The sequence below is a fragment of the Podarcis raffonei genome, chromosome 5, assembly GCF_027172205.1.
Source record: "Podarcis raffonei isolate rPodRaf1 chromosome 5, rPodRaf1.pri, whole genome shotgun sequence".
Taxonomy (NCBI): domain Eukaryota; kingdom Metazoa; phylum Chordata; class Lepidosauria; order Squamata; family Lacertidae; genus Podarcis; species Podarcis raffonei.
Window position 1 is genome coordinate 100,123,929 of NC_070606.1, and position 27,686 is coordinate 100,151,614.

The 27,686-nt window shown below is 47.1% G+C and overlaps 1 protein-coding gene and 1 long non-coding RNA gene across 2 annotated transcripts in view; one reads left to right on the top strand and one right to left on the bottom strand.

Moving 5' to 3' along the window:
- The first annotated feature begins 674 nt into the window (after positions 1 to 674).
- On the top strand, positions 675 to 3,245 carry LOC128414906 (uncharacterized). The gene is made up of 2 exons (XR_008330757.1): positions 675 to 1,073; positions 2,223 to 3,245. It is a non-coding gene; the product is annotated as an uncharacterized LOC128414906 (long non-coding RNA).
- Positions 3,246 to 4,035: 790 nt separating this feature from the next.
- Positions 4,036 to 27,686, bottom strand: part of P3H2 (prolyl 3-hydroxylase 2) — a 129,845-nt gene continuing 106,194 nt past the window's right edge. The window contains exons 7-15 of the mRNA XM_053390860.1: positions 24,234 to 24,274; positions 21,832 to 21,926; positions 16,301 to 16,428; positions 14,840 to 14,935; positions 10,332 to 10,482; positions 9,291 to 9,408; positions 8,415 to 8,490; positions 7,153 to 7,293; positions 4,036 to 4,150 (exon numbers count right to left, since the gene is read on the bottom strand). Of these exons, the coding sequence (XP_053246835.1) occupies positions 4,058 to 4,150; positions 7,153 to 7,293; positions 8,415 to 8,490; positions 9,291 to 9,408; positions 10,332 to 10,482; positions 14,840 to 14,935; positions 16,301 to 16,428; positions 21,832 to 21,926; positions 24,234 to 24,274 (939 nt within the window). The 3' untranslated portion in view covers positions 4,036 to 4,057. The remainder of the gene's footprint in view (positions 4,151 to 7,152; positions 7,294 to 8,414; positions 8,491 to 9,290; positions 9,409 to 10,331; positions 10,483 to 14,839; positions 14,936 to 16,300; positions 16,429 to 21,831; positions 21,927 to 24,233; positions 24,275 to 27,686) is intronic.

The following is a 27,686-nucleotide window of genomic DNA, read 5'->3' on the forward strand; positions in this document are numbered from 1 at the left end:
GGGTTGCCAGGTTGTGTGCATGTTTTAAGGCAAGGGGAATGGGGAATGAGGGCTTGCAGGCTGTTTATACCAAGACCCTCCAGCTGAGAAAATGACAAGGAACTGAAGGTTGGAAAGACGATTGCAGCCACATGATGAGGAAGCTACCTGAGCTGTTGGATGCAGGGATGCAAATATGGCCAGCAGAGGGGGACACAAAGAGACAGCTTGAGAAGCACAATTCTACTCCATCCTAGAATCATAGAATCATAGAGTTGGAAAAGACCACAAGGACCATCGAGTCCAACCCCCTGCCAAGCAGGAAACACCATCAGAGCACTCCTGACATATGGTTGTCAAGCCTCTGCTTAAAGACCTCCAAAGAAGGAGACTCCACCACACTCCTTGGCAGCAAATTCCACTGTCCAACAGCTCTTACTGTCAGGAAGTTCTTCCTAATGTTTAGGTGGAATCTTCTTTCTTGTAGTTTGGATCCATTGCTCCGTGTCCGCTTCTCTGGAGCAGCAGAAAACAACCTTTCTCCCTCCTCTATGTGACATCCTTTTATATATTTGAACATGGCTATCATATCACCCCTTAACCTCCTCTTCTCCAGGCTAAACATGCCCAGCTCCCTTAGCCGTTCCTCATAAGGCATCGTTTCCAGGCCTTTGACCATTTTGGTTGCCCTCCATCCTGCCCTCTTGTAGAAGCTTCCCATCAGAAGCTGCCTTCTACTGAGTCAGGTCATTCATCCAGCTAGCTCAGTACTGGCTACCCTGACTGGGAAAGACTCTTCCGTGTTTCAGGAAGGACTCATTCCCAGCCCTTCCTGGACATCACCAGGAATGGACCTTCTGCAATGCAAGGCAGAGGCTCTCACCACTGAACTGTGGGCTTTCTGGAGAACAGTAGAAGCAACCTGCTGGATCAGGCCCATGGCCCACCTACTCTGGAACCTGTTCTCACAGTGGCAGACCAGATGCCCAATGGAAAACCCTAAAACAGGACTCAGCCTCCTTCTCCTTCCTGAATTTGTCCAATCCTCTTCTAAAGCCATCCAGGTTGGCGTCCATCTCTGCCTCCTCATGGAGGTTATTTTATGATATTATTGTAAAGAAGCTGGTAAAATGCGGTCTTGACTATGCTACCACTCAGTGGATTTGTAACTGGCTGACTGACCGAACCCAAAGGGTGCTCATCAATGGTTCCTCTTCATCCTGGAGAAGAGTGACTAGTGGGGTGCCACAGGGTTCTGTCTTGGGCCCGGTCTTATTCAACATCTTTATCAACGACTTGGATGATGGACTCAAGGGCATCCTGATCAAATTTGCAGATGACACCAAACTGGGAGGGGTGGCTAACACCCCAGAGGACAGGCTCACACTTCAAAACGACCTTGACAGATTAGAGAACTGGGCCAAAACAAACAAGATGAATTTTAACAGGGAGAAATGTAAAGTATTGCACTTGGACAAAAAAAATGCGAGGCACAAATACAAGATGGGTGACACCTGGCTTGAGAGCAGTACATGTGAAAAGGATCTAGGAGTCTTGGTTGACCACAAACTTGACATGAGCCAACAGTGTGACGCGGCAGCTAAAAAAGCCAATGCAATTCTGGGCTGCATCAATAGGAGTATAGCATCTAGATCAAGGGAAGTAATAGTGCCACTGTATTCTGCTCTGGTCAGACCTCACCTGGAGTACTGTGTCCAGTTCTGGGCACCACAGTTCAAGAAGGACACTGACAAAGTGGAACGTGTCCAGAGGAGGGCAACCAAAATGGTCAAAGGCCTGGAAACAATGCCTTATGAGGAACGGCTAAGGGAGCTGGGCATGTTTAGCCTGGAGAAGAGGAGGTTAAGGGGTGATATGATAGCCATGTTCAAATATATAAAAGGATGTCACATAGAGGAGGGAGAAAGGTTGTTTTCTGCTGCTCCAGAGAAGCGGACACGGAGCAATGGATCCAAACTGCAGGAAAGAAGATTCCACCTAAACATTAGGAAGAACTTCCTGACAGTAAGAGCTGTTGGACAGTGGAATTTGCTGCCAAGGAGTGTGGTGGAGTCTCCTTCTTTGGAGGTCTTTAAGCAGAGGCTTGACAACCATATGTCAGGAGTGCTCTGATGGTGTTTCCTGCTTGGCAGGGGGTTGGACTCGATGGCCCTTGTGGTCTCTTCCAGCTCTATGATTCTATGATTCTATGATTCTATGATTCTATGATTCTATGATTCTAGGTGAGGGCCATCAGTAGCTACTAACTTCTGAATCCCAGTTGCAGGAAACCACAATAGGGCTGCTCTTGTGCTGGAGTCCTGTTTGCAGATTTCTGGTCAGCCGCAGTGAGAACAGGAAGCTGGACTAGAAGGGCCACTGGCAGGCAGTTCTTATGTTCTTTGTGAGTTCCATAGTTTAACTCCGGGCTGCAGGGATAAGCGCTTTCTTCTGTCTGTCCCAAATCTTCCGAAGGTTCAGCTTCATGGGGTGTGCAAGAGCTCTCATTCATTTCATTCAGCTCACCTTAAAAAGGAAATTGTTGGAGCTGGAAAACCTTCAGTCAGAAAAGTGTCAGTGAAACGATCAAGGGCGTGGAGTGACTAATTCATTTGGGACTAATTCGTTTAGAGAAAAGGTGCGTAAGGGGTGAAATGATAGAGGTTTATGAAATGATGGAGAAAGTGGATTAAGAAAAGTGTTTCTTCTTCTCTATTACGTTCAGTGGAGCTTGTGCAGAAGTGGAGCTTATGCAGAAGAATTTGGGTGTGTTTGTGACTCCAGATCTAAGGACCGTGTGTGTGCTAACACAAATCCACAGGTAGGAGGTTTCACTTTGAAAAGTCTTGCGAATAGCAATGCCATCTAATGGCTTTCCTTCACAGGCTCAGTGCATTTTACGTAAGGATTCCAGTGTTATGTTTCCTCCCACCTGTGTAAGGAAAAGCTTCAGCTATGTGAAATCATCTGATGCTCCTGAACTGTTGGTTGGGATTAATTCCTCATCCACTAAGAGAAGTAAGACAGAGGTGGTCCCTGCCTCAAACTCTTCCGTTTTACAAACTGGAGAGAGTTCATATTAATTTGTAGGTTATCCATCCCATGAGATTCTGGCATAACGATCAGAAGAAATGGAAGAGGGAGAGTTGTCATTCAGCTCACGGTTAACGTATGGAACTCACTGTTTCAGGATGCCATGGGCTTTACCAAAGGATCAGATGATTCCACGGGCTCTGTAGATCTCTCAGTACATGACTGTGTACAAAGAGGCAGTCTGTCAAAGTACCAGAATTGGAAGAACAAAAACAAAAGGGAAGATTCTCTCTAAATTCATTGGCAGTTGCCTTAAACCAAGTCAGACTATTGAGCCCAACTTCAAAGTGCCAGCTGGTCCCATAAGGACTTAAGAAAAGCCTGCTGGATCTGATCACTGGCCGATTTAGTCCAGCATCCTGTTCTCACAGTGGCCAACCAGATGCCTCTAGTAGTCCTTGGCAAGCCCTCTCTTCCTCCATGAATTTGTCCGATCCTCTAGTACAGGCATGTCCAACTTCCAATAGACTGTGATCTACTCACACTATTAAAAAAATTGGCAGTGATCTACCTATTGGATTGACCAAAGTTCTTGAGCTTTTTTGGGGCTTTTGGGAAAGCCAGTGAAGACACTCATAACGGCCGAAATCTGGGATTAGGAGGAAGGTGTCCAAGAGAAAGGAGGCAGCTTGGAGGTCTAGAGGCTCTTTCTTCCTGATGCCACTCAAAGGCGAGAGCCGGTGCTGGTCTGGGACACTGAAGGTGATCCACAGCTGAGAGTGAGGGGTGCCGAAAAGTGCAGGGGCTCCCGAGCAGAGACTTCCGGGGATCGCCAGGAGAAGCGTGGCTCCGGGAGCTGAGGGCTGAGCCCAGCGCAGGAGGAGGAAGGGGAGAGAGCCTGGGAACCCCTCCAACATCCCCTGTGAAACCTGTCCGTTAATTTATACCAATGATTTGTACAAAAATAAAGGGTTCTGCTGATAAGATTTAGAACAAATATTAAATAAATATTCTCTTTTTTAAAATGGCGTGTCCGTGGCCTAGTTCATAGCTCGTCTCTGGGGTTGATGCCGGATTCACTGGGTCCGAGGCGCTCCTGGTTCAAGGCCGCAATGACTTCGTCGGCTTTGATCCGCTCCTGGAGGGAAGGAGGGAGAGAAGAGGGAGTCAGGAGGGCCAGGGAGCGTGGAGGATGGGTTCTGAAGGAGGGTCCACCAGATCCCAAGGGATTCTGTGGCTGGGGGATGTGGTGGTGAACAAGGGGCTCTCTCAGTCCTAAGGACGGGGGCAACCATAGAATCACAGAATCAGTCCAACAGTGAGGATTGGGCCTGTTACATCTACCTGTACTCATTGTACACATATGACTGTATTTCACCTGATCCATCCCCTGTAATTATTAAGTTTGTAGATGATACCACCATAGTGGGTCTAATTACAGGTGGTGATGAATCAGTGTACGGGGGGGGAGGTTCAAAAAGTATCTACATGGTGCCTAGAGAATAACTTGCACCTAAATATTAGCAATGGGACGCGGGTGGCGCTGTGGGTAAAACCGCAGTGCCTAGGACTTGCTGATCGTAAGGTCGGCGGTTCGAATCCCCGCGGCGGGGTGAGCTCCCGTTGTTCGGTCCCAGCTCCTGTCAACCTAGTAGTTCGAAAGCACCCCTAAGTGCAAGTAGATAAATAGGGACCGCTTTATAGCGGGAAGGTAAACGGCGTTTCTGTGTGCGGCGCTGGTGCTGGCTCGCCAGATGCAGCTTCGTCACGCTGGGCACGTGACCCGGAAGTGTCTGCGGACAGCGCTGGCTTCCGGTCTCTTGAGCAAGATGAGCGTTCAACCCTAGAGTCGGTCACGACTGGCCCTGTCGGGCAGGGGTACTTTTACCTTTACCTTTTAAATATTAGCAAGACAAAGGAGATGGTGTTGGACTTTTGGAGGAAGAGAGGGGAACTAGCCCCGTTGTATATCAGGGGTGGGGGTTGTGTGGAGAGAGTCTCTTCCTTTAAATTCCTGGGAGTTTACCTTAGTGAAGACCTCACGTGGAAAAACAATATAACTTAGGTGGTTAGGAAGGCCCAACAGAGACTCCATGTCCTCAGGGTCTTGCAAAAGAACAATGTTAAACAACAATTGATGACCTCCTTCTACCGGTCCACAATAGAAAGTGTCCTCTCGTATTGTACCACAGTGTGATACGTTGGTTTGACAGCCACGGACAGAAAGTCTTTACAGAGGGTGGTGAACACAGCACATGATATCATGGGCTGTCCCTTGAGCCCGCTAGATGACATTGCAAGGGATCGTTGCCTTAGGAGAGCGAGGAAAATTCTCAGGGACAATTCACACCCTGGCCAGCACCTCTTTAAACTTCTACCCTCAGGCAGGAGATATAGAAGTATAATCAGTCGTACCAACAGGCCGAAAAACAGTTTCCGTGGGCTGTTAGGCTGCTGAAAGGAAAATAATATAGTGCAACTGACTTTCAGGGTTGGTGTGTTATGCGACAAGCACACAAAGCGCAATGAGATTGAGTGTTTTTTTTGGGGGGGAGGCTCAGTTAATTTCATTGTACACTCAGTTAATTTCATTGTACACATTGACAATAAAGGTATCATCATCATCATCATCATCATCATAGAATTGCAGTGTTGGAAGAGACCCTGAGGCTCATCTAGTCCAACATTCTGCAACACAGGAATTACATGATAATAATAATGCTACAGCAGGGATAGTGAATAGTTTGGGGAGGTCTGCTTAAATTAAAAGTGCTTAAATTTGGCTGCATTGTAGCTTTTGCAATAAGGCTGCTGTTCACGTAGCATTGCCATTTTCAGCCACAGACTAAGCTCAGAACTCTTCTTCTCTGCTTGCTGAAGAGCTATGTGTGACTCAAAAGCTGGAATGTGCTTTCATCAAGTTGTGTGTTGGTCCACAACTCCCTATTGCATTCTCTTTCAAAAGACAGCTATATAGTGAAGTACATTTCGGGAGATGTGTCCCTGGTTAATTCTACAAACAGACCACCAGGTGTCAGCAGTACCCTAATCTAAGTGAACTTTGTTGGACTGGTCATGTTGTGCGGATGCCTGATGATCGTCTTCCAAAGCAACTACTCTATTCTGAACTTAGAAATGGAAAGCGTTAAGCTGGTGGTCAACAAAAGAGGTTTAAAGACTGTCTCAAGGCAAATCTTTAAAAATGTAGTATAAACACCGACAACTGGGAAACACTGGCCTGCGAGCGCTCCAGTTGGAGAACAGCCTTTACCAAAGGTGTCATGGGCTTTGAAGACACTCGAACTCAGGACACAAGGGAGAAACGTGCTAAGAGGAAGGCAGGCTTGGCAAATCCACACAGTGATCAACTTCCACCTGGGAACCAATGTCCCCACTGTGGAAGGACATGTGGATCCAGAATTGGCCTCCACAGTCACTTATGGACTCATTGTTTAGGGAAGTTATTAATGTGTGACATTTTAATGTATTTTTAATCTTTGTTGGAGATGGGCGGGGTACAAATAAATTATTATTATTATTATTATTATTATTATTATTATTATTATTATTATTATTATTACCACCATGTTTATGGAAGACTATCTTACTTGGCTATGAGGGATCACCAAAGAAAAAAATCTAAGTGATGCCCTGCTAGCTGGATTTGACAGTACTGTAGTAATAAACTCGGTTTCCATTATGTCATGGATCAGTTTTGAAAAGGTTAGCAGATCAAAACCAGCAGCTGAATATTGTGTGTGCAACATTTATTCATTTATTTCATAAAATGGACAGACATCTTGATTGTAAGGGGGAAAGGATAAAGATTAAAAAAAAGAAAATCAAGGAAAAAATTGGCTTGGGATATGAACCAGTCGATGACCTTTCTGCTAATTCCCTTTGGCTATAATAGGAGAGGCATTGTAACTAAGCCAGGGCAGTAACTTTGCAACAGATTTGTGCCTATTTAAAAAAAGAGGAGAATGAAGATAGTGAAATAAATTGCTGGCGTACTAGCATCAGCGTGGGTCTGACAACTCTCTCCTTTCCATCTGGATTCATTGGACGGCCTTTCTCATCGAGAGAGAGAGCTCCTGCAGGCTCTCTTCTCCCATGTAAACGTGATAACGAAAAACTCACCAGTTCCCGATAGAGAGGGTTGAGGGTGAACCACAAGGCAACCGCACACCGCTGGCCTTTGGTCACAGCCTTCACGCCATGAGGATTCTCCCCACCAGATGAAAAGCTGATCATGCGCCCACATTTGGGCTTGATGGAGGCCTGGGAAGCAGAGAAAGGGCAGGAAATGTTAGCGGACATTCCTCTTTGTCTGTCTTGAATCCCCCCGCCCTTCAGGTATGTTGGAGCATCACCCTTGGGTTTGAGTTTTACGAGAGAGGGAGGAAGACCTCCTCTCTCTGTAATCCCTCTACGCCAGAGCTTGCCCAACTGTGCGTTGAGACACATCAGTGTGTCGGCTGCGGGTTTGTTGTGTGAACGTTCCTCTGCTCCTCCATGGAAAGGGGTTAGTTCAGCCTCTGGTTTGCTAGCAAAACTGAATTACTGTGTCGTGAAACGATGCGTGTCTTAAAAGCGTGTTTGGAAAGCTCTTATCTGCTCCATGCACAATCTTATGTGCCTCTGTCCCCTTGCACCGTATTCCCTAAAACCCCAAAGACCCAAATGTTGTTGCCTTTCATGGTAGGGGAGCAACCTATGGTTAGCATCCGGCACAGAGTGTTAAGTTGTGGGTGAACATACCAGACGACACAGCGATTCTTCAAACAGCTCTTGTTTATTCACAGGCCATAACAGAACTAAGCTGAAGGGTTCAGCCAGCCTGCTTATATAGAGCTCCACTAGAACGCAACAGTAACCACTTTCTGTAACTATCCAATCACTGAATGTCACTTTCAATCCCTTATTTGCATATGCGGACCTGAGTGAAAACTATCTACAGTATCCCCCTGCTGGCCCAGGGTGAGAACTTCAGTACATAACACAGAGCTCTTCCACAATGCTCCCTTGGCAATCTCCCCCTGAGCTGGTTCGGAGGCCCTTGCTGGCCCTTTCCCATCTGGCCTGAGAAAGTGGAATGCGGACTGACTCCAGCTACAAAAACTGAGGCTGTTGGACAGATTCTCGGGCTGGAGGGTTGAGAGAGCTGTTGCTGTTATTGATATTATCGTTGTATCTTTAGTTTTAGATCTTATGATTTACATGGAAGTTGTTTCCATTTGGTTGTGTACATTTTGTGTACTTTTTGAAGTGTTTTTTATTGTTTATGACTTCTGTTATGTTTGTCATTATGTAAATCTTGCCATGTTGTAAGCCGCCTTGAGCATAGTTTCAACTATGGCAAGGCGGCATGCAAATAAAATATTGATGGTGGTGATGCTCACCGTCACAGTCTTGGCATCCATCTCGGTGAAGATAAATTCGCCCCCTTCGAAATCGCTGTTCATGTACAGGAGGGCACTAGCAGGAGAGAAAGCAGGAAGGTTAGACTCAGCGGAGGGAGCCAGGTCCCGACCTGCTCTAAAGAAAATCCCACTCATAGCGCCGGAAGTGGAATTTCTGTTCGTCTCATTATCAGGGTGGCCTCTGTTGTGTCTGGAAAAGTGCCGTCTAACCACAAAACTGGTAAGAAACGGTTTAGGAGGAACACTGACTGTTAAAGTAAAAAAAACACCTCCAGAGAAGGCACAAGGAGTGTTCTGCATGTACATTAAAAAATTGCTGACTAAAGCAACATTTCAAGGACTTGGTTGGATTAAGATATTGGTTTTTGGTGCTGACCTTAAAAGCCCTAAACGGCCTCAAAGGCCCAGTATACCTGAAGGAGCGTCTCCACCCCCATCGTTCTGCCCGGACACTGAGGTCCAGCGCCGAGGGCCTTCTGGTGGTTCCCTCATTGCGAGAAGCCAGGTTACAGGGAAGCAGGCAGAGGGCCTTCTCGGTAGTGCCACCCGCCCTGTGGAACGCCCTCCCACCAGATGTCAAGGAAATAAACAACTATCTGAAGTTAAGAAGACATCTGAAGGCAGCCCTGTTTAGTGAAATTTTTAAAGTTTGATGTTTTAATGTATTTTTAATCTTTTGTTGGAAGCCGCCCAGAGTGGGCCGCCAGATGGGCGGGGTATAAATAATAAATTATTATTATTATTAGGTACTGGGGTGGCAGAAAGTGGTTGGGGAGTGCATGAACAGCTTAGACGGTGTATATTTTTTTCCTATACAGAGAATTTCCAATGGTAATTGCGGGTTCCCAACCCTACCTGTAATCTCGGAAGGTGTAAGCAGGGGGCTCTTTCCAACACTCATTGGCTTCCGGGTCCAGGAGGCAATTGTCAGCATGGATAGGGTGGCTGAGGTCATTCCTTCGCTCCTGGTGGCCTGCAGAGGGCAGAGAAAAGGAAGGTTCAGCCTTGCTGGCAACCTCTCATTTCATCCCAGGTCTCACTAAATAAACGGCAACAGATTATTTCATCGTTGCTGTGCAAACTACTGAGTCATGACTGGCCATATTTCCAGTAATGTACGCGGGTGGCGCTGTGGGTTAAACCACAGGGACTTGCCAATCAGAAGGTTGGTGGTTCGAATCCCCGCGACGGGGTGAGCTCCCGTTGCTCAGTCCCTGCTCCTACCAACCTACCAGTTCGAAAGCACGTCAAAGTGCAAGTAGATAAATAGGTACCGCTCTGGTGGGAAGCTAGACGGCGTTTCCGTGCGCTGCTCTGGTTCACCAGAAGCGGCTTAGTCATGCTGGCCACATGACCCGGAAGCTGTACGCCGGCTCCCTCGGCCAATAAAGCGAGATGAGCGCCACAACCTCAGAGTCGGTCATGACCGGACCTAATGGTCAGGGGTCCCTTTACTTTTACCTTTATGCATTGTTATGCAAGCTTTCCCTTAATACACACAATTATGTTCACCTTATTTACTTAGAGAATTGTATCACATTCTTCTGGAGGATTTCAGAGGACAGCTGTGTTTTGCTTTACATGTTGTTTCACAAAGCACAGATTCCCTCCAAGTTCATTTATTTCATTTGCTTGGTGAATGCTCACAGTGCTTCCTATCTCCACAGAAATCTCCAAATGGCTTACAAATCCCGGCAAACAAGAACCAGCAAATTCTTGGGGGGAAACCACATAAACCTTTAGTGAGGAGGCGACCTCCTTCGAGCCCGAACAATGCCTCTACCATCGATAATTCTGCAATTCTGCATTCTAAGTAACGTAATTCAATCGACATCTCTGAACAGCATGCAGGAGTGAGGTTCGGCAGACTGGAAAGTTTTTTGAGGTGGGCCTTACCTGACAGAGCCGTCCGGCACACCAGGTGCGTGTAGGAGAAATAGAGGGTGGAATTGAGTCTGAAGTACGACTCCACAATCCTGCGGGCTTTCTCGCTGACATCGTAGAAGAGGCGGGCGCTCCTCAGGGGAACTCTCCCCTCGTAGCCGAACTGCGGGCAAACCAGAGTGCAATTGTTCCCTCAGTTCCAAATCTTCAACCCACCTTCAACCAAGGATGTGGAGAGCTTCTCCTCAGGGCCATCTTAAACATATCCAGCACCATGGTGCAAAGCTCCCTCTGGCGCACACACACACACCCCAGTTTCCCAGAGTTGTTGACCTTTTTGGGGGGAGGACAGCGCTGCCAGCAGGGCTGGAGGAGGCAGGCAGCAGCTGGAGGGCAGCTCCTCCGGCGGGGAAGAAGCAGAGGCTGGATGCGGCGCCTCCTGGCTCAGCTGGATGCTCCATGCCGTGGTGGCCATGGCAGAAGGAGGCTCCAGGCGTGGCACTGCTTTGGCGCGGCATGGCGGAGGCAGGCAAGGGCGGTGAGATGATGTCGGGAGGCGCTGCGTCCAGCCTCTGTCTCTCCCCTGGCGCCCTCCAGAACTTGGTGTCCTGGCGCCCTGCACCACTAGCCTCTATGGGGATTCTCCTACATCAGAACACAAGAAGAGCCTTGCAGGATCAGGCCAAGGGCCTACCACTCCCAGCATCCTGTTCCCAACCAGGGGCCAAACAGTTCCCTGCAAGAAACCCAAGGGAAGTTTTGAACACAAAAGCACTTTCTTCCCTCCTTGTGGTTGCCAATAACTGGGGTTCAGAAGCATCACTGCCTCCAATTGTGGATACAGGTAGGTAGCCGTGTTGGTCTGCTGTAGTCAAAACAATTTTTTTTTAAAAAAAAAAATTCCTTCCAGTAGCACCTTAGAAGCCAACTAAGTTTGTTCTTGGTATGAGCTTTTGAAGTGTGCATGCACACAAAAGTTCATACCAAGAACAAACTTAGTTGGTCTCTAAGGTGCTACTGGAAGGATTTTTTAAATTTTATTTTGTTCCAATTGTGGAGGCCGAGCAGAGCCATCCTGGCTAGGAGCCACTGACTGCCCCCTTGTAAGGCATGGAGAGTCTTCCTCTCCCTTTGGTAACTTCACAGATAAGAACTAACAAGCAGTTGATATGCTTATATAGTCATACCTCGTGTTAAGTTTGCTTCATGATACATTTTTTCAGGTTGCGTCCCACAGTGACCCAGAAGTACCAGAAAGGGTTACTTCTGGGTTTCACTGCTTGCGCATGCGCAGACACACAAAATGATGTCATGCACAGGTGCAGAAGCGGCAAATTGCGACCCGCGCGTACACAGATGCGCCGCTGCGGGTTGCGTTCTATTCATGTTTCAAACGGGCCTCTGGAACGGATCCTGTTCACAGCCAGAGGTACCACTGTAGTCCTTTTATTAGTGTCATGTTGCAAGCACAAATATACAGCTCTCCGTAAGGAGGGCAGTTGCCTACTCTAAACCCTCCTTCCGACTTCTGCAGCATTCTAGGCGCCAACGGGGAGTTCCTCCCTCCCTCCGCCTCCTTTGCTCTCTGACACGTCCGGACCTCTGAGTCCGTGGTGAGGGGGGGTTCCCCACACTCTTGACTGATGTCTCTTCTAGCTGTCTCCTCCCTTCTGGCTCCCTTGTCATTATCTCATAACTAGGTAATTCCTCCCTAACCTGTTCAGCTTCTGTCTCTCTCTCTGCTTCTGAACACACTATGGACGGGGGTGGGTGGGCGCTTCCCCCTCCAGCTCTCAATCAGAGAGAAGCTGAAACAAAAATTTTTTTCCTTCCAGTAGCACCTTAAAGACCAACTAAGTTAGTTCTTGGTATGAGCTTTCGTGTGCATGCACACTTCTTCAGATACACTTCTTCAGATACACTTCTTCGTGCATGCACACGAAAGCTCATACCAAGAACTAACTTAGTTGGTCTTTAAGGTGCTACTGGAAGGAAAAAAAAATTTGTTTTGACTATGGCAGACCAACACGGCTACCTTTCTGTAGAGAGAAGCTGGTCATCATCAGACCATTCCCTGACACCTCTCCTCCACGGATCCGTCCGATCCTCAATTTAAGCCATCCCGGTTGCTGGCCGTCACTGTGGCAGGGAGTTCCGTTGTTTAACTCTGTGCTGCTTGAAGAAGGACTTTCCTTCTATCGACCCTGAGTTTTCCAACGGTCAGTTTCGTTGGATGTGCACGAGTTCTAGTGTTCGGAGAGAGGGAGGAAAACTTCTCCTTATCCACTCTCTCTGTGCCATGCAGAGTTTCTTAAAGTGCTATCGCAGGGGTCAACAAGGTTTATCTTGCCTGGGCCGGATCAGTCCCTCAGAGATTCCTCTGTGGGCTGGATTGCGCATGTGCGTGAGCCCACAATTTTCGACGTCTGCGCAGATGCGATTTTTGGCACCACGGAAGGGAGTCCCCATGCTGTGCGGCTTTAGCGCAGCATGCAAGTGGGCAGCTCAGTTTGAGGGCGGCTCGTGGGCCAGTCAAACGACCTTCGTGGGCAGCTTCTGGCCCATGGGCCTTAGGTTGCTGACCCCTGTGCTATTGTGTCGCCTCAAAGGGCTCATCCACACCACTGTTTGCCTCACCACTTTTCCTTGGGGAAACTTGTGGTTTACCGCTGAATCGGACCAAATGGAAATTGGGTTTTATGTGGATTGCTGTTTGTTCTGATTTAGCGCTAGAGAATGGGTTTCTCCGGGGAAAGCTGCAGGGCAAACGCAAAGCCTCTCAGACCCATTCATTCTAGGCATAGGACAAGTGGAAATGTGCCCTTAATTCACCTTTCCTCTAAACTGAAAAGTCCCAAACACTGCAACATTTCTTCACGCCAGCGCTGAGGTCCAGTGCCTAGGGCCTTCTGGCAGCTCCCTCCCTGCGAGAAGTGAGGTTACAGGGAACCAGGCAGAGGGCCTTCTCGGTGGTGGCGCCCGCCCTGTGGAACGCCTTCCCATCAGATGTCAAGGAAAGAAACAACTACCTGATTTTTAGAAGACATCTGAAGGCAGCCCTGGTTAGGGGAGTTTTTAATGTTTAATGTTTTATAGTGTTTTTAATATTCTGTTGGGAGCCGCCCAGAGTGGCTGGGGAGTCCCGGCCAGACGGGCGGGGTATAAGTAATAAATTATTGTTATTATATTATTATTTCTTCACTCCATTCCCTCGGCCATTTCAGCTGCCCTTCTCTGAACCTTTTCCAAGTCTATCGTATCCTTTTCGAGGCAAGGTAACCAGAACTGCGCACAGCATTCCGAATGGGGTTGTGCCATAGACCTCTGCTTCTCTGCTCCTGCCCTAAACCATAATCTTTGTTGGAAGCCACCCAGAGTGGCTGGGGAAACACAGCCAGATGGGCAGGGCACAATTATTAAATTATTAAATTATTAAATTATTAAATTATTAAATTATTAAATTATTAAATTATTAAATTATTAAATTATTATTATGCCACTGGGGTTGGATCAGAAGCTAAAAGCGGAATCCTAAGATCCCAGGTAAGAAGAAAGTCCAGTCGCCTGCAAGTTGAGCAGCAACCCTCATACCTTGAGAGCTTTTTTTTTTCTTTTATAAATTTTTATTCATATTTGCACATATATCCAGGAAAAACATAAACAAAAAATCCACCACATACCTTATACAAATTATATCCACTTCACAAATCATAAATAAAATACATAACTGAGTTAGTCTCAACTGAGCCTTGGACTTCCCTCCACTCCTTTGGTAAGTATCGAATAAATTATATAGTCGCGTACTTTTTAACTCTTTTACATAGGCCTTTCCCGCTGTTAGAGTTATTTCAACCCCGCCAGTGTCACCTGAGATTTAGATTCCATATACATTAAATATTTCTTCCAATTATCATGAAATTTCTGTTTGTCTTGGTCCCTTAATCTTCCTGATATTCTATCAAGCTCAGCATAATTTATCATTTTAACCTGCCAATCACTTATGTTGGGTATTACTTCTAATTTCCAATTTTGTGCTAACATAATCCTTGCAGCTGTCGTAGCATATAGAAACAAGATCTTGTCTTCTTTTTTAATTTCTTTACCGACCATTCCTAACAAAAAAGCTTCTGGCTTTTTGGGAAATGTATATTTCAAGATTTTTTTAAGTTCATTATAAACCAATTCCCAAAAGCCTCTCACTTTGCAACACGACCACCACATATGGTAGAGGTCACCTTCTACCTCTCTACATTTCCAGCATCTTTTATCCTTCAACTTATAAATCTTCGCTAATTTCACTGGTGTGTGATACCATCTGTAGATCATTTTCCACAGGTTTTCCTTTAGTGCTGTGCATGCCGTAAATCTCATATTCTTGTTCCATAGTTCCAACCACCTCTCAAAGTTGATGTTATATCCAATATCTATCGCCCACTTAGTCATAGCCTCCTTCACCTCCTCATCTTTTGTATACTACTCCAGCAAAATATCATACATCCTTGACAGTGTTTTGTTCTTACCTTGAGAGCTTTGAGGACGGTGGCCCCTTCGAACTTCTCGTTGGGTGTGTGGGGTGACGTCTTCCCCCGGTACCCATCTCCAGCCAGCAGAATTCCCTGAAACAGAAAAGGGATATCAGGATTATTCCAATATGTTGACGTAACATTGGACTTTCCAGCTTCCAAGCTTCAAGGAAGACACCAAGGGATTCCATCCACTTGGAAGGTCATTGCAAACCCCAGAGAGATGAATGGGAGATTCTGTAGGGAGCAACCAGCCTTTCCCATGGGGCGCAAGCTGCAGAATGTCTAGGGCATGGGTTCCTAGAGTGGGAAGTGCTGCCCCCTGGGGGCTGGAGGTATTACTGTCAATTGAAATTGCATTTATACAACTGGGTTTTTAAAAGGATATTACGATACGATACGATAATCTTTATTGTCTTTGTCCCATACAGATCAACGAAATTGAAAAAGTCTACATAAGACATTCAAAACCAACAAGCCTGCTATCCCAGCTATCCCAGCCTCGTTAGCCCCCTAAAAACTCTGATACCCCACAATTAAATACAATATACTCCTTGGTCGCAGTCTGACCAAACTGCAGGAAGCAGTGGAAGATAGGAGTGCCTGGCGTGCTCTGGTCCATGGGGTCACGAAGAGTCGGACACGACTAAACGACTAAACAACAACAACATACTCCTTACATTGCGTTTAAAAGCAAAACCGCACTTGGATAGAAACTGTTTCTCAGGTGGCTAGTCTTAGTCTTCCAGAAGGCAGAAGCTGAAAGAGATCATTTCTGGGGTGCGCACTATCCTGCGCTATCTCTGCAGCTTTCTTATGGCACCTGGAAGCACAGATTTGATCCAAGGTGGGAAGAGTGCACCCAATTATTCTCTCCGCAGTCTTTACAACCCTGGACAGCATTGTTTTTTCCCTGGCCGCACAGCTCCCAAACCACACACAGAGACCATAAGTTAATACACTCTCCACAGTACAATGGTAAAATGCCATCAACAGGTCCTTTGAGAGATTGTTTTTCCGGAGGATTCTCAGAAAATATAACCTCTGCTGTGCTCTCTTCATCAGGTCTTTGCTGTTTTCTCCCCAGGTTACATATTGTGCTATGTATGGATGTTCCGTTATTTTATCCCTTTGTTCTACACAGCCCAGTGGTCTTTTGACACTGGGCAGTACGTCAATTTCTTCAGCAAATATTCAGAAAGCTGCTGCCACACCATTTGGCAAAGGTAGGTGGGTGTTGGGTGCCAAAACACCTGCAGGCCATCAGGTTAGGGCAGGCTGGCTTTGCTGCAAAAATCTGCAAGCCTTAAAGCCCCACCAGACTTTTAGTCATCAGTCGCAGCCAAGGCAACAAACATCCGCACTCCATGCCCCAGTTGTGGACAGAATAACGGAAATAATTTGCATTCCTGTGCATGCCCCCAACTTCTCTTGCACCCTGAGTCACCGGTTACTCACATTGGCGACCCGGTGCAGCTCCTGACACTCGTCCTCTGTGATCACGTTGTCCAGCAGCACCCTCTGGGTCCCGTTCAGCTGCTCTGAGTTGTACACAAACTTTACATCGTTGAAGAGGAGGGGACCGCCTGGGAACAGACAGAGCGAGAGAGATGGAAAATCACTTTGCAAGAGGAGTTCGCTTTTGTTTCTCTCAACCCTCAGATACTTAGCTGGGAGCGGCTTACGCAGAGGAGAAAGACAAAGGCCACGAGCCATTCAACTGACTCGGATGCCTTTTTTGGGATTCCTGCACGGCAGGGGGTTGGAGTAGATGACCCCAGGGGTGCCTTCCAGCCCTAACATTCTACGATTCATACAGGGCTCTCAGCCATCACTGGGCCGAGCAATTTTCCTCCTCTGCAAACAATGCCAGAACACCTGTAGTTTTCAGTAACAGACCAAGATCTGAATCACACACTTCAGAACTTGATGATGATGGTGGTGACAATGATAGGCTTTTCACATGGTGAGGATCAGCCCACAAAAGTGTTAAGTTGTGGGTGAACATATCAGACGACACAGCAATTCTTCAAACAGCTCTTGTTTATTCACAGGCCAGAACACAACTGAACTGAAGGGATCAGCCAGCCTGCTTATATAGAGCTCCACTAGAACGCAACAGTAACCATTTTCTGTAACTATCCAATCACTGAACGTCACTTTCAATTCCTTATTTGCATATGTGGACCTGAGTGAAAACTATCTACAGTATCCCCCTGCTGGCCCAGGGTGAGAACTTCAGTACATAACAAAAAGCATCAGTGAAAGTCAGCAGGAGGCTCAAGCACAGCTGTGGCTGGACCAGAGTTGCATTGTTGTTGGATGAAGCTCTCACCGTAGCTTAAATCTGATAATAGAGTTGTAGGCTTGGAAGGGGCTGCAAGAGACATCTAGTTTAGACCCCTTGCAACGCAGGAATCCCATCTAAGGAAACCTTGACAGACAGCCGCCCAACCTCTGCTTAAAAACCTCCAAGGAAGGAGAGTCGACAACCTCTAGAGGGAGTCCATTCCACTGTCAAACAGCTCCTATGGTCAAAAAGTTCTTCCTGATGTTTAGTTGAAATCTCCTTTCTTGTAAGTTAAAGTTGTTGGTTCAAATCCTCACCTCCAGAGCAGGCGAAAACAAGCTTTTTATATATATAAATTTTTATTAGTTTTTTAACATATCATTTTCAACAATAATTAAACATACTTTTATATCTTATACACTGGGAGCCAGTGTAGGTCTTTCAAGACTGGAGTTATGTGGTCTCGACGGCCATTCCCAGTCACCTGTCTAGCTGCCGCATTCTGGATTAGTTGTAGTTTCCAGGTCACCTTTAAAGGTGGCCCCACGTAGAGTGCGTTGCAGTAGTCCAAGCAAGAGATAACCAAAGCATGCACCACTCTGGCGAGACAGTCCGTGGGCAGGGAGGGTCTCAGCCTGCGTGCCAGATGGAGCTGCTGAACAGCTGCCTCCATAGACAGCTGTGAGTCCAGAATGACTCCCAGGCTGCGCACCTGGTCCTTCAGGGGCACAGTTGCCCCATTCAGGACCAGGGAGTCCTCCACACCTGCCCACTTCCTGTCCCCCGAAAACAGTACTTCTGTCTTGTCAGGATTCAACCTCAATCTGTTAGCCGCCATCCATCCTCCAACCGCCTCCAGGCACTCACACAGGACCTTCACCGCCTCCACTCTGGAGGATTACATCCCACGCAAATCGCAGAGCAAGCTTCTTTTCCAGAGAGTAGGACCTCTGAACCAATGGATTCAAATGACAAGAATGGAGATTTCGACTACACCTTAGGAAGAACTTTCTGGCAGTAAGAGCTGTTTGACAGTGGAACAGACTCCCTTGGGCGGTGGTGGACTTCCTTGGAGGTCTGTAAACAGAGGTTGAATAATCATCTACCATGGATGCTTTAGCTGAGATTTCTGCCTTGCAGGGGGTTGGACCAGATGATCCTCACAGTCCCTTCCAGCTCTACAATCCTATGATTCTATGATTCTGCTGTCCAGAAAACGGGGCAGAGAGGAAGGATACTTACACAACAGAGCCTTCCCAAAAGAATTAAAAAAGAAAACAAGGGCAATTAGAACAGCAGCCAGCTGGCTTTTGTGCATTTATTTACAAGGCTGCTAAATCAGCATATTGGAGGAGAGGCTTTCCCCGGGGGGGAAAATATCACTTTATGCCAAAATTGTTGAGTAGAGGACCTGGAACTGAAGCCAAGATCAGAGGCAGCAACAGCAGGATGGGAATCTGGGGGAAGAGTTTTGGGGCTTTCTGTTTTCCCCTCTGACTTTTCAGAAAACAGATGGGTCCACATTGCCTGAAATGCTCAGCCTGGAATCTTTCAGGAGGGAGAGAACACGCACAGACAGGCACACAGAGATGAACACACACACACACAAAGCTAATGGACTTTTTGTACCCTGGCCAGTATAAACCATCTTCTGTTTTAGCTGAACCGCGTTGCCTTTTGTGCAGGGGTTGCAGATTTGGACAAAGAACCCAGCGTGGCCTGAAATACTCATCAGTGTGGCTATGGGTCTCTAGAACTTTCCATGAGGTCATGTGGGGTCTTGGGCAAAACTCTCACATAGGGTTGGCTTTATCCCCAACAGTGTTGTGGGGTATTGCTATGGTTCAGGGTATCAATGGAGTGGGATGCAGTCTGCAAAATGCACACACACACAACGCACACAAGGGATTCTTGGCAATGCGCTTTTCCACATTCCAGAGATGCCCCATCCTTGTAACGCCCACAGATGCAAGAGGAAGAGGACAGAGGCCTTTGTACGGAGGGGTGGGGGCCCTGAGGCAGTGGGCACTTCTCAGCGGCCAGCTCCCATGAACCTGAGAGAGGCCTCCGCACAAGTAAAGCGCTGCTTATGCACACAGTGCGTTGCTTCTCAGATCAGTGGTTTGCAAATTGGACTGCAGTGCCCCTGGGGGGCAGTGGGGTTCCCTAGCGTGGTGCAAAGAGGCAAGGAGGCAGCAGGGGGCGCTGGTGGCACAAATGACTATCAGACTTTGAAATGCTGGTGGTCCATAGGGGTGGGGAAGGTCTCTCACGTACTGGGGCCTAACACTAGCCCATATAATTAAAGCTCTGGTTTTCCCAGTAGTGATGTATGGAAGTGAGAGCTGGACCATAAAGAAGGCTGATCGCCGAAGAATTGATGCTTTTGAATTGTGGTGCTGGAGGAGACTCTTGAGAGTCCCGTGGACTGCAAGAAGATCAAACCTCTCCATTCTGAAGGAAATCAGCCCTGAGTGCTCACTGGAAGGACAGATCCTGAAGCTGAGGCTCCAAGACTTTGGCCACCTCAGGAGAAGAGAAGACTCCCTGGAAAAGACCCTGATGTTGGGAAAGATGGAGGGCAGAAGGAGAAGCGGAAGACAGAGGACGAGATGGTGGGACAGTGTTCTCGAAGCTACCAGCATGAGTTTGACCAAACTGCGGGAGGCAGTGGAAGACAGGAGTGCCTGGCGTGCTCTGGTCCAGGGGGTCACAAAGAGGCGGACACGACTAAACGACTAAACAACAACATGATTCCATGATTCTATGGTTCTTCCTATGTTCTTAAGCAGGTCAGCTCCACTTGGTCGGTTTTGCCACGGCTTTCAGGGCTGCAAAGGGCTCCTGAAAACTGATTCAAGCTGAGCAAAACCTCCTCATCCATACAGCTCAGCGTTTCAATATAAAGGGAAGGCATTCCGTTACACTCAAAGCCACTGGAAGGAAAGCAGGCAGCTCTGCTAGTAGTAGAAAGAACTCATAAGGGAGGTCAGCCGTGAGCCAAGATGGGCTTCAGCGCAGCTGGTTAACCTCCAATCATTGTCCATAATAACAGGTCTGTGTCTGGAAAGGAACCAGCCCTGTGTTTTTCTGACCGCATGCGGAATCCATGGCTGGTTATTGGGTGTTTTCCGTAGCTTGGGTGGGGTCTCCGAGTGCAATCTAGCAAATCAGCCACGCGCCACGGGAAACTCTGCGGGAGGGAAATGTGCGATTGTCAGAGAGAGAGAGGCCTTTGCCCTTTTCTCAGGCGCACAAAGGGGAGCAGTTGCCTCGTCCCACCAGACGGTTTGATAGCAACCAAATAAAACAGAGTAAAATAAATCTGCGAGAGGAGAAGACGAAAGCCAGGCATTTGGAGACGATTGGCCTCCTTGCATGCCGGAACGAAAAAGCGAACCAGATGGGAGGAAGGTGGGACAGCTCTAAATCATGCCCAATTTGTCTAGGCTTGCAAAATTACAATGGGGGGGGATACAGGAAGCAGGGGGAGGAATAAAGAGGATGACGCTGCAGAACGTACGTTTCTATCAAAACTGGCTTTGCTGTCACAGCAGAATTGCACCAGAAGATGGCAAGATAAGAGCAATCTTTGGGCTTCCAGCTCCTCTGGACTTCATCTACATTACAAAGTAGCAGACGGGCTCTATCCAGGCACCACAATAAAGGGAGATCACAAACATTCAGAAGTCTTATTCACACATTACACTATATAATATAATAATAATATTATATTACACTACATTAAAGGTAAAGATAAAGGGACTCCTGACCATTAGGTCCAGCCGTGACCGACTCTGGGGTTGCAGCACTCATCTCGCTTTACTGGCCGAGGGAGCCGGCGTACAGCTTCCGGGTCATGTGGCCTAAGGACTAAGCCGTTTCTGACAAATCAGAGCAGTGAACGGAAACGCCATTTACCTTCCGCCAGAGCGGTACGTATTGATCTACTTGCACATTGACGTGCTTTCGAACTGCGAGGTTGGCAGGAGCAGGGACTGAGCAACGGGAGCTCACCCCATCGCGGGGATTCGAACCGCCGATCTTCTGATCGGCAAGTCCTAGGCTCTGTGGTTTAACCCACAGTGCCACCCATGTCCAACACTACATTACACTAATCCAAACCTGTAAGAAACCGATCTTTCAATGTGGCGGACAGTGTGCTAACTTGAATAAAATATTGGGAAGGGGGGTAGGTAAGCCCCACCCCACACAACTGATCACATGACACAGTACACACATCCTATTTGACAACAACACCCATTAACTTGGCGGGGACAGCCCCCTCAAATATTTTAGACCCCTCTGTCCCTGGGAGTTGGCTCCTATGGTGATAGAACCTTTGGAACTCTCTGCCTATTGACGTCAGGCAGCTGCACTTTTCAGAGCCTGCTAGAACATTTTGGTTTTGGACAAGCTGACCCAGATATCTAGAAAGCTGGTGTGTTTTTAGTCTGTTGCAGGTTTTAAGTCTTTTGGAACATTTTAACTTTTTTTACCAACAATTTTGCAGCTTCATTCCTTTCAAAACCTGCTTTGAGGTTCTTCAATGATCGAGCGGCATATAAATTTAATGAAACAAGAAAGGAAACCATGGCATGGCCTGAGCGGTGTGAGTTCCTAGGGAGCCGATTGTGGCTACTTTGCTCTAGCCAAAATTTCTCCTGCGGTCGGCAGCTGGCGGTGGACTGAATCTTACCTTCCCTGAGCTCACGGCCCAGTTTGGGCACAGTCTTCTTTCCTACTGCCTTCCCAGAGCCGTCTGCGTTGTCGCTCAGGACCCCCGAAGGAATCCTGCGGAGTAGAAGTCACTAGGAATTATGGGTGTGCAGTAACGGCGGGAGACAATTCCCCGTGGTGCATTCGTTGAACACTGACATGCAGTGGTGGTAAAATGAGAAGGAGCTGCCCCCCAGCACAGCACCCCCCCCCAAAGGCTCCCCTCCCATAGTGTTGATAATGGCAGGTTTCAGCAAGATCTCATGGAGACTACAAGATTTTGCAAGATCCTGCTGGAAGCCGCCCCTGCAGCTTCTGCACCAGCGGCGGAGGCGAGGAAGGGTGCCCGCAGGTGCGCCCCCCCTTGGTGTTTTGCCCCCTGAGCTGCCTGCCTGAGCCCACCCTCATGGGTGAACCTGTCAGTTTACATTTCTCAGTGCAGAAAGTATTGATCTGACGTGTAGAGATCTTTTCTACTCTACTTAACACAAGAGGATTCTAGAAGCTACTAGGAGCTTCTCTGTGTGAGAGAAGCAGGCAGAAGAGTCATGGTTGTTTGGGTTATACCTTCTGGGAAGCTGGTTTGAATTGATTCTCTTATCTCTTCCAATTAAGGTCATGCTGACTATAAATATAGACCAAAGAAAACCCCCTGTTGCAAAACAGAACACTCCGAATGTTGCAATAGGGTGCTCCCAGCACACCTTACTACAGCCATACCTCATGTTACGTCCGCTTCATGTTACGTTCTTTCAGGTTACGTCCCGCGGTGACCCGGAAGTATCAGAAAGGGTTACTTCTGGGTTTCACCGCTCACGCATGTGCAGAAGTGCAAAATGATGTCATGCGCATGCACAGAAGCGGCAAATCACAACCCGCACATGCGCAGACGTGCCACTGCGGGTTGCACTCTTTTCATGTTGTGAACGGGTCTCCGGAACAGATCCCGTTTGCAACCAGAGGTACCACTGTACACTGATCAGCTTACTACACTTTTTAGTGATAGCTGATCCATGGCCATTTGATGTACCTTTGGGGTCTATTAATTTGCTGATGAAGCTTTATCATTGAAACAGTTCATTATTCTGGAAGAACTGTCCTGTCTGCTGCTGTGCTCGGAGCACCCTATTGCAACCTCTGGAGCACCCATCATCTCATGTTTGTAGGATATTGACTGTGGAAAGGCCTTCTGCTTCCATTTCAGTGATCTTTGACAGTGACATCCCGCTCCTACCATTCCTGTTCATGGAACATTTATTTGACTATAAATATAGGCCAGGAGGAGCCTGGGTTTTGCTTTCCTCTCTACGTCTCTCTTCCTTCTGCTATGGTGTTCTGTTTAATACTAAACCTTAGCACAGCAAAAGGAAGACAGATAGAGTGAGGAAAGCAAAACCCAGGTTCCTTCTGGCCTATATTGATAAATATCATAGAATCATAGAATCATAGAGTTGGAAGAGACCACAAGGGCCATCGAGTCCAACCCCCTGCCAAGCAGGAAACACCATCAGAGCACTCCTGACATATGGTTGTCAAGCCTCTGCTTAAAGACCTCCAAAGAAGGAGACTCCACCACACTCCTTGGCAGCAAATTCCACTGTTGAACAGCTCTTACTGTCAGGAAGTTCTTCCTAATGTTTAGGTGGAATCTTCTTTCTTGTAGTTTGGAACCATTGCTCCATGTCCGCTTCTCTGGAGCAGCAGAAAACAACCTTTCTCCCTCCTCTATGTGACATCCTTTTATATATTTGAAAATGGCTATCATATCACCCCTTAACCTCCTCTTCTCCAGGCTAAACATGCCCAGCTCCCTTAGCCGTTCCTCATAAGGCATCGTTTCCAGGCCTTTGACCATTTTGGTTGCCCTCCTCTGGACACGTTCCAGTTTGTCAGTGTCCTTCTTGAACTGTGGTGCCCAGAACTGGACACAGTACTCATGCCACAAAAATGGCAGCCGCACACAGTCATCCCCTGAAGGGAATCACTCTTTGCCCTCTTCTCCCAGGCCTTGAAATACGCAACCGTCTCCCAGGCAAAGGGAATCCCAAACCCCGGGACAGCCTTCCTCCTTTCTTAACTCTTCAAAAAGGCAGTTCTTCACCACAGAACTCTTCGCTTCTTCCCATGGCTACATTTTTATTTCATTGAATCAGAGAATTGTGGAGTTGGAAGGGATGCTGACGGCCACCTCCTCCAACGCCCTGCAACGCAAGGATGACAACTTCCGTGTGAAAAGGGGATTTAAGATTTCCTGCTCTCTGAAGACTGGCAAGAAATTCTCCAGGTCCCCTGTGTGTGTGTGTCTGTGGCTTGAATAAAAAAAGGTGGCCCATTTGTACGGAGTATTCCCCATGGATCCATATCTCGAATGTGGCCGCCTACCTGTGCTCATCTTGCCGAGCCCCAGAGATGCTCCAGTACGTCTGAAACGAGACGGAGATTTGTTATATTAAGGGGGGGGGATTCTCTCATTTGACAAGGTGGTTTATATTAAGGATACCAAACTTCCCCCTTTCCTGGGGACAAGTCCCCGGATTTACAAATCAGTCCCCTGACAAAATCCTATCATTCCTCAAGGTAAAGGGACCCCTGACCATTAGGTCCAGTCATGGCCAACTCTGGGGTTGCGGCACTCATCTCGCTTTACTGGCCAAGGGAGCCAGCATACAGCTTCCGGGTCATGTGGCCAGCATGACTAAGCTGCTTCTGGCGAACCAGAGCAGCGCACAGAAATGCCGTTTACCTTCCCACCAGAGCGGTACCTATTTATCTACTTGCACTTTGACGTGCTTTCGAACTGCTAGGTTGGCAGGAGTAGGGACCGAGCAACGGGAGCTCACCCCGTCGTGGGGATTCGAACCGCCGACCTTCTGATCGACAAGTCCTAGGCTCTGTGGTTTAACCCACAGCGCCACCCGCGTCCCTCCTATCATTCCTACTGAAGTTGAAAAATGTCTCAATTCACTGGAAAAAAATCTGGTTACCTTAATTTATATCCATTCTGAACATATTGCCAGACAGCTCACAGACTAGCAGGTTAGCCTGAAATCCCCTTTCTTCATTTACCTGTTTAGCCAGAACCGAGGTGATGCTGTTGTCAAATTGACGTCTTCCAGCATATTCTGTGTTGCCCTCCAATATTTTCCTGGCCAGATTTTTGTCATTTGGTTTTTTATTTTTATTTTTCCGAAAGCTACAACTGCAGTGCAAGCCTGCTCTCCATGACCAGCTGACATGCTATTGAGTCCTTAAAGTGTTAAAGGTAAAGGTAAAAGTACCCCTGCCCGTACGGGCCAGTCTTGACAGACTCTAGGGTTGTGCGCCCATCTCACTCAAGAGGCCGGGGGCCAGCGCTGTCCGAAGACACTTCCGGGTCACGTGGCCAGCGTGACGAAGCTGCATCTGGCGAGCCAGCGCAGCACATGGAAACGCCGTTTACCTTCCCGCCAGTAAGCGGTCCCTATTTATCTACTTGCACCCGGGGGTGCTTTCGAACTGCTAGGTTGGCAGGCCCTTAAAGTGTTACTGTGCCTTTATTGAGATAAGGGAACCCTGTGTCGGGAAATTCCTTATGTCTAATGTTTTACAATTTTTTATGCGCTGTACGCCGCCCAGAGTGGCTGAGGAAACCCAGCCAGATGGGCAGGGTATTATTATTAATAATAATAATAATAATAATAATAATAATAATAATAGGACTTCCGGGTTAGCGCCATCGCCTAATGGCGGATTCCCTCCGAGCTCCGGAGGGAATCGGCTTAGTAGGGGTCGGGTCCTGCCGCCGCGGCGCGGGGACCCTCAGAAACCACAGGCGCTGAAGCCTGTGGACCTGGTGACTCGGCGGGCACCATTTGCGCCCCCCCGACCCGCAAAGGAGCCTTTTTAAAGGCTCCGGAATGGGGGACGGAGAGCGGTGCGGTGCTGTGAGTCGACTGCTTCCCCTACTGAGTGAAGCCGCATGCCATGGACGGAGAGCGCTGACTTCTTTCTCAGAACATTTGGACTAAAAGTAACAACCCGTGAGTAATACGGAAATTGGACTTAAAAGGGAAATTTTTTTTGGGAATTAGGCACGACCGGGTAAGGTGTAAAGAGGAAGTCCACCTACCCGCCTTGTAAACATCTTAAAGCAAGGATTTTACAACTAAGGTTGAGAGAATACTTTTCTTTTTTGTGGATAAAAGCAATTAACTCCACGTTTTGGCAATATAAGTGATTGTGCTGGAGGATAAGAGCTAATATTGAGAGCGGAATTGTCACCCCTCCCCCAGGACCCGGGAGCGATCGGTGAGAGAGCCTGCGGAAGAGACATAAAGACTTTGACAGCTGTCAAACTAGCTGTCAAAGTTGGGAAAAAAGTAGAATTTTGTTTCTGTTGTCTTTGCTGGTTATATTCGTTACAATTTGGTAACAAATTGTTAAAAATAAAGAAGAAAAGGCTAACTTGACTTTTGGGTTGGAACTGGAAGATACTAAGAAACCAGAATCCCTCTAGAGGGGGTTTAGGACATTACAAAAATGGCTGTAAGTGGAAAAACACTGGCTGAACTAGAGAGGACTTTTTTTCTCTTGGGAAAGTTGCAGGAACAGAGTGATGTTTTGGCTACAAATGTTACAATACTGAATGGAACAGTAAATAAAGTTACTGAGCCTGGGAGGGACTTGACTCAAGTCTTTGCAGCTGAACAGGAAAGTTTTGCAGTTGAATTAAATTTTTTTGCAGCTGAACAAGAAAAGAAATTTGAGAAATCTGAGAATGTGATGAAAGAGGAACATGATGATTTGAAGGAAAAAGAAGGAGGCGTTATAATGCCACAGATGATTGAGGAGAGCCAGAGGCCGGTTAAGATGGATATAAAGGAAAATAAGATTAGGATGATGAAAATCTGGTTTGAATTGAAGAATGGAGAGATCTCCCTATGTGGAGATCTGAAGACCTATGGAATACAAACCTGGCTAAAGTGGAAATTGGAGCTTTTGGGACATTTGGACTTAAGAGAAGTAAGAAACAAGATTTTGGCTCCACTTTTAAATATGGAGGCCTGGCTGGAAGAAACATGGACCTTACTGGGACAGAGCTTCTTCGAGATTTGGAGTTCAATATAAAGGACTATCAAAAAAACCGGCAGAGAGGAATTGAGAGAGAATTAAGAGCCTCGGACGTGAGGTCGCCAGGCTGACTGCAGATGGACTGATGGACTTTTGTTGGGGTTCGAAACCGGGAAAGGGGGTGGTGGGGCTTTGGGAATCCAAAGGGTGTACAATTGTATTCTGTTTCATTTAATTTTGTTTTGCCAATAACATAAAAATGGGGAATTCGGGGAAGGGAATTGGGGCCGACCTTAGAAAAAGATTTTTAAGAATAAGTATTGATGTATAAAGATTGAGGTTTATAAGTTAAAATTGGTTAACTAAAATGAATTAGAGAAAATAAGGTAAAGTTTGGGGACAAGAACTTGCTGAGCTAAAAATTGGAACTGGAATACAAGAAGGGGAGGTGTGGGGAAGTCAAGGAAATTGGTCATTGACAGTAAGAAATGTAAATTTTATGTGTTTTTAATTGTTTTTTTTTGTTTTTTCTTTATTTTTTGAAAATTCCAATAAATATTTATAAAATAATAATAATAATAATAATAATAATAATTTAGAAGCTTCCTCCTTGCAGCTTATGCCTGGCATTACTGATAAATATTAAGTACTCCTTAGCTCCTGTTTTATTACTGCCCCCGATAGTACTTTTTGTTTGAAATAACAAAATGAACAAATGAGACTGCACCCCCATCCCAGAAAGCAGCACTCTCGGGAAATAGGAACTGAGTAATTTAGGAGTAATTA